Source organism: Juglans regia, chromosome 11 (genome assembly GCF_001411555.2).
Source record: "Juglans regia cultivar Chandler chromosome 11, Walnut 2.0, whole genome shotgun sequence".
NCBI lineage: Eukaryota > Viridiplantae > Streptophyta > Magnoliopsida > Fagales > Juglandaceae > Juglans > Juglans regia.
The window spans coordinates 35,935,666-35,951,733 of record NC_049911.1 but is presented as its reverse complement, the minus strand read 5'-3'; the positions used below and the strand labels follow the sequence as shown (position 1 = coordinate 35,951,733).

Below are 16,068 nucleotides of genomic sequence, written 5' to 3'. Positions count from 1 at the left end.
ACTTAAGACACGGGCATAATAAAATTGAGGACTCGCTAAAATGGGCACTAAAAATGACTTAAAAGAACAAATCAAACATCACGGGGCAACAATTCTTCAAGCAGGAGGCTTGTTCCAAAACTATAAATCGCACATAGCAGCCTACAGAAGATGCACATCTCATGCATAGAGAAATTATACAAATTGATCCAAGAAATGATGGAATTCCGCCAAAACTCGGTAGAAACTCATCATGGCCTGTTTGCTCAAGCATCATCTTTCCTATAAGTCAGCCCAAGCAGAATCAAGCCCACAGATCTGCAATGTGAATAAATCGAAACAACTCATTGTGGCGCCAAATTGGAAATGCGAAATAAAAGGTCACTAATTTAATTTAGTTGTCTACGAGTCGTTATCATATGGATCAGAGGTTTCGACTACAAGACAATATGCAGAAATCTGATGTAGCAGACATTAACCTACGACACTAAGAATCCAGATATTATTTCGTAATGTAAATAATTACTTTGAATAAAAAATATATTTACTATTGACATGAGATTTTGTTTGGAAGATTTAAGTTCCTCCAATTTTATTGATAACACCCGACAGAGGGGAATACCGTGGCTGCATCCCAAAACCTTGGATTGACTTGCATAGATAAAGAAAATCAATATCCTGTGGTAACTGCGTAGGCTCGTAAATTCAGTGCATGTCTTTCACATATTACCGAGCAACACAAGTGTGAATGAATTTCATTAATTTATATGCATAGTTGAAATAAGAACCAAATCAGATTAAGACAGGAAATAATCTTTGCGCACTTTCTGTAATAGAATCAATTCTTTTAAGATTCTTAGACTAATGCAAAAAGTGAGGAACAGAAATGATCATCCACTGCCCATGTATTTATTTTCTCAGTACGAGATTTTGATTTCAGAATATGGTGTTACCTTAATAACAATGTTCTATTTCGCGTGGCTCCACAAGTATATAGAGTGGGGTCCCATTAAGCCTGCGTTGTCCCTGAAAGGTATGGGGTTTGTGAAAAGAGCATCTCAGTTCCAAATGTCCATCTCTAACAATATTGGCCAGGGAGGAACAGGAAATATATTATCCAACTATGGTAACATTGAATGAGAAATTAGTATAGAGCATGAACGCTGAAAACGCAATGCATCAAATTTTCTTTTCTTTTTTTTTTTTTTTTTTTGCTGGAAAAGGGGGCAAACATCTTTTCTTCCTTTCACTTTTTGCCCCTTTTTTTATTGGGGCTGGGGGTCTTGAGAATAATAACCCGACTAATCCCGGGAGTGCACAGGCCCTTAACAAGGAGTTCATTTCACTTTTTGCCCTTATCTAATAAATCATTATCAATAAAATAGTTTGCATAGTCAGATTTATCATGTAAATCTCATATCAGTCTGCTGTTCCTACCAACAAAGAAAAATCAAGATCAAGAATTTTTTTTAATAACCAAACATACACTTTAGACCATATATTAATTTTTGAACAACTACTCCTACAATTTCAAAGAGTTTGGCAACAATGTTAGATTGATCCCAAGACTCAACCTAAACATACACAAGGCATGGGGAATCGAACAGTCAAGCTTTGAATTCAAACATAGTTCACAAAAAATGTTTTTAAGTTAACATTTTATGCTTTTCAAAGGTAGTTTTTCTTGATAGGTGCATATCATAAACTTTGTAATCAATAGCTCTACATGCTATTCATCACTGTGTCATCAAACAGTTCGGTATACAAATTAATAATGACATAGACATCTAATTTAACAACATGTCATTCAACATTAAAGAATAAGCTATTGACAAATAAGAAAATAGGATGAACTATTCAGAGACCAACAAGTAAAAGGAACAAGAGTTCAGATATAGGGGTTTAAGCATTACCTTCGCCTCAGGCAATCCAACAACGCATGCACATTCAACCACTTCAGCCCCCACACGTTCTAGATAAAAAGCATATTTGCATTTCATAAACTAATTACGAGTTACCGACTGAACCAGTAGAAGAGAATACAATAAACTAGAAAATGTAATTCTTAGAAAATATTGGGAACTCACCTAAAAGTCTTATTGCCGCTGATAAAGTCCCGCCTGTAGCTACCAAATCATCGATGATCAATGATCGTTCACCAGGTTGAACAGCTCCAACATGCATTTCCAGACAATCAGTTCCATACTCCAGGACATAAGCTTCAGAAATCACTTCACCTTTATATGCGCAATGTGGGAAATTAGAATAGTGAAGTACATTCTGTGAAGCCCCATGAATGCTTATCCAAAATATATATTAAACCATTAGTTATAATAACTAAACATCCCAGACATTGTCTTCAGCAAACAAGAATCAGTAAGGTTTCTAATCTAGCTGTCAGAGTAGGCTGTCTGTGAGTGTGTGCGTGTATAAGGTAGAGAGAGAGAGAGAGAGCGAGAGAGAGAGAGAGAGAGAGTAGTCTGAGTTCGTCACCAGACATTATGTTGCCTAGGTGTTCATTTCCAATCTACAAATTGAAATGGTGCTTATTCACTTGCAGTCACTTCTTAATTAGCTACTTTTTTCCTGGTTCAGTCACTATGCTAGTTCAACAAATTTTACTTGCACCATACAGAAGCAACATGTGGCCCTAAATGGAGTATTAGTAACATACAGCTTGATCTACCGAAGGTAGCAGCACCATTGAAGAGTTACTATTTCTAGTTTTCAACAAATAATGAAATGATCGCTTAGAAGTACCATTTTCATTCAGCTTACCTGGTAACTTTCGAGGTTTACGTAGAGGAACAAACTTTGCACCAATAGCCAAGGCAATGGGGGGACCAAACATGAATCCCCTCGCTTCGACCCCTACAAATAATTCGCAAAGATGAGATATATGCAAATAAAGCACAGAAGCAATCACTATTACAGAAATCTGATCTACATGCTATCATTTTGTATTTCTGAAATCTTCTGTATCTAATTCCCCTTGTCAACCACAAAAAAAAACCTAGATGATTCTATGGCCCTTAAATAACAAGTTCCCATTAGAAGAGCCTTCAGGACAGGGAAAATCGAGTGACGGTGGAGAGCTCAATTGTTTCTAGCACAGATTACCTCTGAGGTGACTTAAGCATCAACAAGTTGTCTTATTCAGGCTTCGGCATCACCCGAATGCAGAGTAAACGTTCAAAGGGCACGTAAGTAACTGAAAACATGTCGATCGAATTCACCCTTGCCCTGTGATTATTTTAGTGATGGAATCAACATTACGTGATTCGGACAACATAAGGTGAGGAATCCATTAGGCAAATAAAAACTAGTCAAAATCCTATACAAGTTTTCTTTCCAATTGTGCTTTCTATACCACAGTAGCCAAAGCATAACTTTGGACATGCCTAAATAGACCTGCAATTTGCTTAACAAGGACTCTGGCACTTCGATCTCATCCAGCAGCGGCAAATTAAGAGGTTGTCGAGATCAACTCAAATAACTTTTTTAAAAATGGTACTACGCTTCCAGAGTTTGCTAGGCGCAGAACCCAGTACTTGGATGACATATGAGTCGGAGACATCGGTGGAGGGGGAAACAAGTGCCGGTATAAACTATAAAGGACTTCTTGTACTGAAATTTAGTAAAAATTGGGGTCAAAACAATTTTAGGGAGAGAAAGAGAGAGAACCAGCAACAACAGAGATGCCCATGTCTCTGTAGCGATCAACGAAAATATCCACCGTGTCCTTGAACGCCTTGGGATCCAGCAACAACGTTGTTATATCTTGAAACATTATTCCTACACAAACGAAAATTAAAGGTAAAAATTACATACAGTCGCTGGAAGCTAACAAAGCAAGATAAAAGTAAAAGTAAACATCTAAAAAAAAACCAAACGGAAACAGAAAACGCAGAAGAAAACATTGAACCTGGCTTTGGGAAGTGAGGAACGACTCGAATGGCTTCGGAGATGGCTTGAAGCCTTGGGTCTCCTCTAAGTCCATTCTCTGCAGCAAACATGATCAATCTCTCCCTCTCTCACGGATTTCCCTCTCTTCAATGGCGAATGGGGCTTCTAAGAGATTTCCAATAGATTCAGCAAAGATTTTCTTGAATTTTCTCTCTCTCACTCAGCCACTCAACCTGGTTGAATAGTAGCTTTTGGGTTTTTCCCTCCAAAACTGGGTTGCAGGATGAAATTCTCGCCTCTCTCCATGTCACCTGTGAGTGCTTTAATATGTTGTCCGAACCAGAGCTTTGCGCTTACTGAAAATCGATTGAGGTTGTTGCATCACAACGCGATCTAAAGCGCGTGTAAGGCACACTTGATCACTCTCTGTCTTTACTCTTTAATATTATTTTTTAATATTATTATTTTAAAATTTAAAAAAATTAAATTATTTATTATATTTTATATAAAAATTTTAAAAAGTTATAATAATGAACTGATATTGGATCGTTTCTCTATCCAAACAAATCTTTAGAGTTAATCGCAATTCATCTCATCTCATCTCATATAATCATTACAATTTTATCAAATTGATATACAAAATTTAATAAATAATTTAATTTTTTAAAATTAAAAATAATATTATTATTATAACAATATTTTAGTTAACTTTCAACTTTAATATTAACTCATTATTACGTTTGAATAGTGAGATAATTTTAAATATTCTGTAAATAATAATAAAAAATAATGATAAAATATTAAATAATAGTAAAAAATATGAGAAACGTAATGATTAAATAATAATTAATAGTGAAGTATTAATTTTTACTACTATTTTTAAAATATCTAAAATCACCTTACCAGGCACAAACAAATTTTTCCACACGAAAGTTATCACGCTTAATTTGCATCTATTTATTACGTTTATTGACTGGCAATTATTTTTTTTTTATATTTAAGCCTATTAAATTCTAGGTAATTTTTTTTTTTTATATTGAAGTCTATTAAATTTGAGGCAATTATTTTTTTTATATTTAAGTCTATTAAATTCGATAAAATTCAGGCAAAGTTAATAAATAATCATTTTTTTTATTAACTTGTCAAATAAAAAAATTATAAAAAAATATTTATATTATTTTTTTCAAAATTATAAAATACTTAAATACTTTCACCAAAAAATAATTTCGCTAAAATAAACTCATAAATTAGCAAATTTAATGTATTATGTCAAATATAAAATTATTTTTCTAATACAATGAAAGTAAATTTGCCAGATACATAAAATTACGTTAGTTTATTTTTATAAAATACGTTTATCAATTCTCTATAAAATAGTTACATACATATTATTTTTGTAAAAAATTATAAAAGAATTATATCCATATAATTTTTTCTACTTATTACGTTAATATCATACATCTCGTATTAAATAGTCACTATTATTGTCGTCCACAACAATCACGTTTTGTAACTTATTCTCCAATTATTTTCTTTTCATTTTATTATTATCTCATAGATTGTATTCATTATGCAACTCATCATTGCATAAAACATTATTAATGTCAATCATAGTAGTTAAAACAGTTACAACGCATCAGTTTTTGTAATTATTATCACTGTCACCTTTATAACTCGAAATCAATCACTTTCCAATTCATTATTAAAATATGATATTTGTTTTATCACTCACCACCTATATTACCACCAACCAAGAATCATCTCTCTTCGTTATATTTTTTAGAGTTTTGCTAGATACAAACGAGTTTGTACATCATATCGCGTACCAATAATTTTTTTTATTTAAAAAAAATTTTTTGAAAGAAGAAGAAAATCTCTTATATCATAAAAATTATTTTCATCTTTAATTCACATCGTTTCGTTAAACATATGTATTATATATTAATATTGGTGCACAAATTAATGCACAAACTTGCTTGCAATAAGATTTTTCCTATTTTTTATGGTACATCTAAAACTTACCATAATCTTAATATTAGGGAAACATTAATTAGAATGCTTAGAAATATATTGTTGTAAGAAATGATGTTGACATCTTAAAAGATTAAAAAAAATATAAAATTTACATTCTCATTATAATATCTATCCTATTATGATGGCATAAAACTATATATATAAACTTTTAAATCAACCATTATTTTTTAATTCAACAAGGCAATGTCAATTGGATCCCGTATTAGATAAATAATATATACAAATCCCTTTACATTTAGATATTTTTAAAAAATTGAACCCATCTTGAAAAGTGTGATAATGTTTTTTAAAAATAATTTAATATTACATGTGGATAAGGTCTTAACATGTTTATAAGGAATAATCAATTATCTTTCCGTATAACCGATTTTATGAGATAAGTTAGATTTATAAAATTCTGTATGGTATCAGAACCTGTTACAGGATAAGTGATGACTCACACTATTTATCCTTGACAATGACCAAGAAAAATACTAGCATATATGTGAGAGAGAGTGTTGAAAAATAATTTTATATTGTCTGTGGATAAGATCTTAGACATGTTTATAAGAAATGAACAATAATTTTTTATAAAATTAATTTTATGAAATAAGATAGTCCTATAATTTTATTTATTTTTAACCGTGGAGGCCATTTTTTACAAAAATTCTGTGTAAAATTTATGCATTTAATACTTATACCTGCATTACACATGCACAATATATCAATTTTAAATTATACGTCCAGTACTGCCTTTCGATTAAACACAAAATATTTATATATATATATATATTATCTGACGAACAATTTTAAATAGATACTATATAACAAAACCTTCTCCATCGTATAGAAAAGGAATGTCAACGGTTGAGACACGCGCGGGTGATTCGAAGTAGGAACAGCAGTCAGCACACATCAATCCCGCTGTCGTGTTTTCAATCTTTTATTTTATTTATTTTTCTGAAAAAATCGTTCCTGCTGTAGAATGTCTGACTTGTACATGCCTTTTCACTGTTTAGTGTATCTAACCGATCAAAACAGGCATTAATTATTCTATATTTCGCCCAAAGAACCACACCGTCGGGCATTTTAAGATCAACGGTGATTCGACGGCTACCGTCGACATCAGCGGCCATATTAGGTTTAACTTGTATAAGATCGAGAGTTTATCCAGTTCCTGCCTCTAATACTTTTGAGAACAACGAGGTAGTGGCATTTTTGTCATTTAGAATAAATTGACGGCTACTGGTTGGCAGAGAATCGAGTAGCAGAAGATTTTAGAGATTTGGAGTTTGGTGGTGGTCCCAACTCCCAAGGGTGGTCCCTCGTCTTTGCATTTATGACGTGGCATTTCCCAATCTGAACGGGAGCTGTCTAGTGGGCCGTTCACGTGGCATGATGAAAAGACTTAAGCAGCGATGGGTCAGTGGGAATGCGACACGCGTCGAGATTGGCAATCTATAAGCTTGTCGTTTATTGTGTTGTATATAATATAAAATAAAAACGAATTTAGTTTTCTGTGTATATTTACTCGACACAATATCTAGGCCTGTGTTTAATATCGCGGGCCCGGCAGTTGGATACGACCAACGTCATGGTTCCAACGCAACCTATCAAAAGTATCAGGCGTGAAACTTTGACAGCACGCTCCGTATCTTGTTCAATTTTATTGTTGGTTGGTTGGTTGAAACACCCTAAACACATTCAACGACTTCTTGAATTTGAAAGGGATCCGTGCTCTGCCCTGCCAACGAATTTCACATTTGTTTTGTGTTCTGTTGTGTACCTTTATTTTTTCATTTTAATTATTTTTTTAATAAAATATAATTAATAATACTAAATATATATAAATCTTGTTGTTAATTTTAAGAAAAGGGAAGAAAATTTCTTATAAAAATATCAAGATAATTATAACTGAATTATTATTTTTAAAAAAAAAGTAAATGAATTATTGAGTAAGAATGACACATGCAGGCGCAGAAGGGGATATTATTGGGTGGGGGTGGTTGTTTGTAATTGAGATTGGAGAAGCAAGTGTTTAACAAACGTGAAGAGGAGCACGTGGAGGAAGAAGGAGCACAATGGATTGCCGTGGTCCCACAAAATAAAATCAAAACGTACAATATTACTGTTCACACGCACGCGAGTTGTACCAAGGAAAACATGATAACACGATCATTAAGAGCTTTGGAGTTTGGATAGACCACAACATCTCACATCTCTTAGATTACGATATCCCATGTTTCTATCCCTTTTTTATGAGGTCGTCTGCTCTGTACGTTCCTGTTGAACGGCACAGATCGACCCTCGTACTTTATGATCTTGACCGTTCAATTCGACGTCTGTGAACATTAGTAAAAAAAAAAAAAAAAGGGAAAACAAAACAACATGGACGCGAGATCTTCGCCTTTTCATAATCTACACGCAAGGTCAAAGAAAAAGATAAGCGGATCAATCTTATGTGCCCACGCCTATCTTTTCCGTTTTACGTGCCAAAGATCAACAGTTTTAACTCCGTAAAAAAAATTTACCCTCCTTTTTAAATACTATTTGCTGTCTTTGTCATCTTAGATAAAAATAATGATAAAATTAATAAAAATATTTTAATCATAAAAAAATTATTATCTTTATCATCTTAGATAAAAATAATGATAAAAATAATAAAAATATTTTAATCATAAAAAGATTATTATTTTTTATTTTTATTTTTTTAATTTTTTTTACTTGATAATTAAAAAGTAATTACTAATAAAGTTGTATATTTTTTTAAATGATTAAGAATGTTAACAAAGTATTTAAAAAAATCATAAAAATAGAAAAATTTAAATACACAATAGAATAATAAAAATATGATAAGAGAATAATAAACCTATTATTATCTTAAAATTAATAAATACAGTGTAACTTCAGGCACTTTTATAAATTCTATACATTAATTTACTTGTATTTTTTTTTACTTAAAATATGACATATCTACTATTATTAAATAATGTTTTATTGAATAATTTATTATTATTTAATAATAATAAATATATCACATTTTATATAATAAAATAAAAATATAGTGGACAAACATTAGGCTTTATTTAAACAATAAATTGGGTACGATAAAGTGCAAGATAAAATGTTAAGAGTTCATTTTATTGTGTCGGAAGAAAGTGATTAAAAAAAAGAATGTTTTTAAATAACTTTACTCTACACACTATTTACTTGGATATAATTTAATTTATAAATTTAAATTAAAAAATATATATTTTAAATTAAATTATACTACATAGTATGCGGGGGTAAAGAATTATTAAGAAGATGACGTAAAAGGGTACAGAAGAAAAGACGCATTCTGATAAAAATAGGCACGGTCACAGCATAAGTATCTAAAGTATCCATACTGCAGTGGTGCTTTTTGGATTGTGTGGTTGATATGAAATTAGATCCTTTTAAAGATTTGGGGCCACGTCGAGCGCATGATATTTCCATTTAAATAAGGTAATGGCCGTCAACCTCATACCACCAAATAATAATTACGCCTATCTACTATCTATTTTTATATAGCTGACGATCAGAGCGACCGCGACACTGTTTTAGTTATATATTTGCTTTATTTATCCACTGCATTATAATATCTCCTCCGATTAGGGAAATTTTTTTTAAAAAAAAAAAAAAAAAAAAAAAAGTCCCAGAACTCGATCTTTTTTAAATTTTTAAACATTTTTAATGTATATAAAATTAAGATAGTCATTCTCGTTGGCGTCTCTCTCTTTTCTCCGCTGTATTTCACTTTGTAGCAAAAGTTATTTAAAAAAAAAAAAAAAAGGATGCAGATAGCGGCAGCTTGAGATGGTATCTATCTCAAGGTGAGTGAATGAATAGCGGAGATAATTGATGGTTGAGATGGCATACATTGCCAGATTGGAAAATGTTTGTTTTTCTTCTAAGGTTGTATTTTGATGTTGAAGTGAGTTGAGTTGAGTTGAGATGATAAAATATTGTTAAAATATTATTTTTTAATATTATTATTATTTTAAAATTTAAAAAAATTGAATTATTTATTATATTTTATATTAAAATTTAAAAAAATTGTAATGATGAGTTGAGATGAATTGAGATTAGTTTGTGATTCAAAGCCTAAATGTGCTGCTCTTAAAAGGGTCCTTAAAGAGTATTTTAATTTTTTTTTCCTTTTAAATATTTAAAAAAAAGTTACTATTAATGAATTGAATTTGTAAAGACAACCTCACATCACCTTTAAAGATCATATCAATAAAATGACAAGTAACAGCTAATCAATCCATGACTGATATGCATGCAAAGGTACTTCAATATAGCATGAAGCCTTAGAAAGGACCTTTCATCAGTAATATCCTCTATGCACCTTTTCCAATAGACAAAATTTTTATTTTTTGTTGGCAAATTAGTCTGTCGCATCCTTAACATTTGACATATTCAAATTTGTAAGTGGGTGGCACTATACCCACCGAGAGTCTCCTACAACTGTATTTTTTAAATTATTTTTTTAAAAATTCATAATATTATTAAAAATACTTTATTAATTATTAAGTAAAAAAAATATATATATATCGGGACTTTGTAAATTTATCATGTCAGTAATGCTCAAGAACACCGTTCATAAAGCAAAGAACATTTTTCAAACACTTTTTATATTATTCTTTTCCCTTGAAAAGAGAAATAAATTATGGGGGGAAAGGTATAACTGTCAATGGTTAGTAGTTATTGCAATTGCTTCCTGCGGCAAAAAAGAAGAAGAAGAAGAAGAAGAAGTTACTACTGTATATGCATTCAGTGGATTTGTAGCCCAACCAACAACCTCCGATCCAACAAGAAAGAAATAAGTTTTATCATATACTTATGGGCTTGGGTTTGTGCGGGAAATAAAGTCATGCAGAAATAGGCATGGATTCAATATAACGCTCACAGCCGAAAAATAAATAGAAGCCCAATAGTTTTGTTCATTCAACCAAATATAACCCAGACACCTATTTATACCTATTTTGTTTTCACAGATAAAATAAAATAAGATAAATTGAATTGAAATTAAAATTAAATATATGTTTTTTAATATTATTTTTCTTTTAAAATTTTAAAAAATTAAATTATTTATTTTAATTAGATGAGATAAAATATGATTAAACTGAAAAAAAGTATAAAAACAATCAAATAATATTTATTACTTTTTTTTCACTCTCTATAATACACCATATCTATTTATTTATTTTTAAGAAAGGAAAAACTCTTAAAAAGAAAAATAAAAAATCCCTGGTGGAAACTATGACACGTGACAGGCACCGGGTTCATCCACGAACCTCTCTGCCTTTGGCTTTCCACACAAGCAAGCTTTATACACGAGTCTTGCCGATAAAGTACATGTTTATCCACTTTTTTTTTTATCTCTTTATGTTCTCCTTGACAAAACTTTTCCGGCTCGTTTCTTTCACGTGAAACGAGCCGGATAAAGTACATGTTTATCCGCTTTGTTTGAAAGACAAACATCTCTCAATTCATCTCAATTTATCATTACAATTTTTTCAAATCTCAACATAAAATATAATAAACAATTCAACTTTTTCAAATCTTAAAATAATAATAATATTAAAAAATAATATTCTAACAATATTTTATCATCTCAACTCAACTCAACTCAACTCACTTCAACATCCAAATGCAACCTTAGGTAGTGTTTGGATGTTGAAGTGAGTTGAGTTGAGATGATAAAATATTATTATTATTTTTTAATATTATTATTATTTTAAAATTTGAAAAAATTGAATTATTTATTATATTTTGTATTGAAATTTAAAAAAATTGTAATGATGAGTTGAGATGAGTTTGAAAACCAAACAATAACCTGTCTTTCCCGGCGCAACTTAGGATATGTTTGGATATTAGAGTATCTTTAATATTTTTAAATATTTTTATATTTTTGAAAATATTTTACATATCAAATAATTTAAAATATTTTTAATATGACTCACAAACTCATTTCAATCTCTACTCATAACTATTCACAAACATTCTATAATATTTATCACTATTATATATAAATAAAAAGTATTTATTACTATTATATATAAATAAAAAATAAAATCATTATAATATATAAATAAAAAATAAAATCATTATAATATGTAAATAAAAAATATTTATCACTATTATATATAAATAAAAAATAAAATCGCTATAATATATAAATAAAAAATAAAATAATTATAATATATAAATAAAAAATAAAATCGTTATAATATATAAATAAAAAATAAAATCGTTATAATATATAAATAAAAAATAAAATCACTATAATATATAAATAAAAAATAAAATCACTATAATATTTATCACTATTAAATATAAATAAAAAATAAAATCATTATAATATATAAATAAAAAAAATCATTATAATATATAAATAAAAATAAAATCATTATAATATATAAAAAAATAAAATCACTATTATATATAAATAAAAAATAAAATACTATAATATTTATCACTATTATATATAAATTAAAAATAAAATCACTATAATATATAAATAAAAAATAACATTACTATAATATTTATCACTATTATATATATATAAATAAAATCATTATAATATTTATCACTATTATATATAAATTAAAAATAAAATTATTATAATATTTATCATTATTATATATAAAAGTAAAATAAAATTACTATAATATTTATTAATATTAAAAAATCACTATAATAAATTTATTATAATATTTATTATTAAAAATAAAATCATTATAATATTTATAGAATCCACATATTTTTTAATTATTTACTCAAAAATTAATAATTCAACATATTTCTCACATCTAAATAACTCAAAATATTTTTAATAAAACTTATAAACTCACTTCAATCTTTACTCATAACTATTCGTAAACATTCATAACACTTCTCACTGCCCAAACGTACCCTTAGCCTTTATCGAAAGGAAACTCGTGGTCCTGTACTCTTACCGTCTCTTTTCCCTCCAACCCAATCCAATCCCTTCCTCTATTTGCAAGCCCTCCCTATTCCTATTCCTTTCACTACTCACACCACAATCTGTCCGTCTCTCTCTGAAAACTTGTTGTTTCCGTTTGGGTGAGATTGGTGATGAATGGGATGGAAAGAGGAAGCGAGGGATCAGAGGAATATTAACTCATATCAGCAAGGAGCACGGATGTGCACCCCCAAGGTTGGCCATGGTCTTCTCTGCCGCTCTACGCCCCATTCTTCCCGCCACCTCTTCTCACCTTTGCTCCAAGGTAACCCCGCGCCCCCCTTTGTGTGTGTGTGTGTGTATTTCCTGGTTTCATGATATTTTGTTATTTGGTTTCTGATTTTAAAGAAAGGAAATGAATAACTTGGGAGAAGGAATAAACAGAAATGATATAAACAAATGTACTTCGAGTTCCCTGGGTTCCTAAGATTAAAATATTTTTGACAAAATCAGCCAGCGTTTGGACAAAGCTCTGGCAGATTGTAATTGTAGTGAACAGTAAACTTAATGCTCGTGTGCTCTTCACAGAATTTGAAATATCAATGGATCTAATGAGCTCTTCCTACTTAAAAATTGATTGAGTGGTGGTGAATGTGAAATTTGGGGTTGATACGTTTCTACTTATCCTTGAGACAAAAGAAAAGAGGGTTTATTGGGTTTTTCCAGATATAAGGGCAAAGCAAATTTCTATGGTGTATTTTTTTTCCTGCAGTTATGCTACTCGAGGCTCAACAAGAGGCAGGATAAACTAGCTTTTCCGATGACAAAAAGAAGAGGCCATTGCTTGAAGGTCGTTAGAGCAGTCTTAAATAAGAGGAAGATTAGCATTAATGACAATGGGCCAACTGAGTCTGCAAAGATTCTTCTTGAGAGATTGTTTGAGCAGACGCAGAAACTGGAAGAACAGATGACCCAAGATTCTTACCCCCCTGAAGATGTTCAGCCGCTGCTTAACCTTGAGGTACTGGAGTCTGACCTTCAGGCTGTATTGTTAGCCTTGAAGCAAAAGGAAGAAGATCTACAGGATGCTGAAAGCATAGTCTTGTTGGAGCACAGTCAATTAAACTGTGCAAAGGAGGAGTTGGAGCGGCGGGATGAAGAAATTGCTGCTGCTCGCTGTAAGCATGAACAATTAGAAGAGGAGATGAAGAAATCTACTCGTACTTTAGCTTCTCAAGCCAGGCAGATAGAAGATCTAAAGCTTCAACTCAAGAAGAGAGACGAGGAGGTTGCCACTACCCAGTCTTCCCTATCTTTAAAAGAAGAGGAAATGGAAAAATTGAGAGTTGAATTGGTGAAGAAGATTGAAGAAGCTTCGAAGACTGATTCTGAACTTAAATCTAAAATCCAGCTCTTAAATGAAGCCAATGAAGTCATACAGAAACAAGAATATGAGCTTCAGGGACTCCGGGAAGCTATCAGGGAGAAAGAAGAAGAACTAGAAGTTTCCTTGACCCTAAAGAAACTTGAAGAGGAGAAGCTAAAAGCTGCAGAGGCCAATCTGGAGAAGAGGACAATGGAGTGGTTATTAGCCCAGGAAGAACTGAATAAAGTGGCAGAAAAAGCATCCAAACATGCAAGGGAAACAGATGAAACTCTGGAGGATTTCAGAAGAGTAAAAAAACTTCTTGGTGACGTGAGGTCCGAGTTGGTTTCTTCTCAGAAATCCTTGGCATCCTCTCGGCAGAAAATGGAAGAACAAGAGGTCCAGTTGGAAAAGCAACTAACAGAACTTGAGGAACGGAAGAAAAATGTTATGTCGTATATGGTGAGTTTGAAAGATGCCCAAATTGAAGTAGAGAGTGAGAGAGTAAAGCTTAGAGTTGCACAAGCTCGAAATAAGGAGCTTGAACGGGACCTATCCATGGAGAAGGAGCTGATGGAAGAGTTGCAGGAGGAGTTGAATAAAGAGAGAACTTCTCTGCAGCAGGCAATCCAGGACATGTCATTGCTCCAGGAAGAGCTAGACCGAAAAAACACAGAATTTGAAAGGATGAATAATATTCTCCAGGTGAAAGAGTCAGAGTCGGTGGAGGCTAAGCTTGAAATCCAGCACTTGAGATCTGAGCAGGCTGCACTTCAGCTTATCTTGGAGGAGAAGGACATGGAACTCTTAAATGCAAGGAAGAAGTTGGAGGGATTAAACCAGGAAATTGGAGAGCTAAAGATGCTTATGAATAGCAGAGAGGACCAGCTTATTTTAGCCACAACTATGCTGAAGGAGAAGGATGACCATGTTCAGTTGATGAAAGATGAGTTAAATGATGTCAAGCTGAAGTTCTCTGAAGCTAATACTGCCGTTCAACAGATTGTAGAGCTAACGAATAAATTGGCCATGTCCATTAAGGATGAAAACTCTACTGCAGTGAGTGCATTTGATGATATGGGCCACGATTTCCTCCAGCAGCTATTAGAGAAACCTACAGACGGTTTTAGTTTGCAGAAAAGACAAGTTGAGACTGAGCTCAAGTTGACCAGAGAGAGCTTAAGAATGAAAGAAATTGAAGTGCTAGCTGTACAGAGGGCCCTAACACTCAAAGACGAGGAACTCAGAACTGTTATTGGGAGATTAGATGCAAGGGAGAAAGAACTAAAAATGTTGAAGGAAGAACTGAATGAAGATGCTAATGATCCGAGGAAGCTTTATGCTTTGGCACAAGAGAGAATTGGTGATGGAAGTATTGGGGACTTGGCACTTGAGAAGCTTCAGCTCGAGGCAGCTCAATTGGAAGTTGAGGCTGCAACTTGTGCTCTCAGCAAACTTATAGATATGGGTCGGCAGCTTTTAAATAAAGCTAGCGTAAGCCTTGATGCTGACAATGATGCAAGTGTCTTGCCACAAGATGACTCCGATACGGGGATAGATGTGGTTGGGCACAGTGAATGTCTGACTGAGGTTAAATATGAAGTTGAAAGGCTCTCAGCTTTGACAGAGCAGCTTGTGCAAGAGGCTGGAATTGCGTAAATAGTAAACTGACTACGAAGCTAGCGACCAGATTTTGTATACACATTGTTGACATTTTCTAACAGCACCAATTCATATAGATCCGCTCCTTTATTGTGACATTGTTGACGAAATATGTTCATATGTGAAAGGTTAGATTTTTTTGTTTTGTGGTAAAAAAGTTTTTCGTTGCGAGTATTTTATATTATAATTT

The 16,068-nt window shown here is 31.8% G+C and overlaps 2 protein-coding genes across 3 annotated transcripts; one reads left to right on the top strand and one right to left on the bottom strand.

Annotated features, from left to right (window-relative positions):
• Positions 1–19: 19 nt before the first annotated feature.
• On the bottom strand, positions 20–4,181 carry LOC108992193 (adenine phosphoribosyltransferase 5-like). 2 transcript variants are annotated; one of them, XM_018966662.2, is made up of 7 exons: positions 3,905–4,181; positions 3,664–3,774; positions 2,758–2,850; positions 2,067–2,216; positions 1,893–1,951; positions 933–1,005; positions 20–297 (listed from the first exon to the last, which is right to left on the bottom strand). In XM_018966662.2, the coding sequence occupies exons 1-6, from the start codon at positions 3,993–3,995 to the stop codon at positions 934–936; spliced, it is 576 nt and encodes a 191-aa protein (XP_018822207.1). In that variant the 5' UTR covers positions 3,996–4,181; the 3' UTR covers positions 20–297; position 933. The 2 variants fall into 2 exon arrangements, with proteins under 2 accessions (XP_018822207.1, XP_035551372.1); XM_035695479.1 differs by lacking the exon at positions 20–297 and having other exon boundaries at positions 1,893–1,982.
• Positions 4,182–12,871: 8,690 nt separating this feature from the next.
• LOC108992190 (myosin-11) lies at positions 12,872–16,026 on the top strand. The gene is made up of 2 exons (XM_018966659.2): positions 12,872–13,175; positions 13,623–16,026. The coding sequence occupies exons 1-2, from the start codon at positions 13,113–13,115 to the stop codon at positions 15,873–15,875; spliced, it is 2,316 nt and encodes a 771-aa protein (XP_018822204.1). The 5' UTR covers positions 12,872–13,112; the 3' UTR covers positions 15,876–16,026.
• The last annotated feature ends 42 nt before the right edge of the window (positions 16,027–16,068 follow it).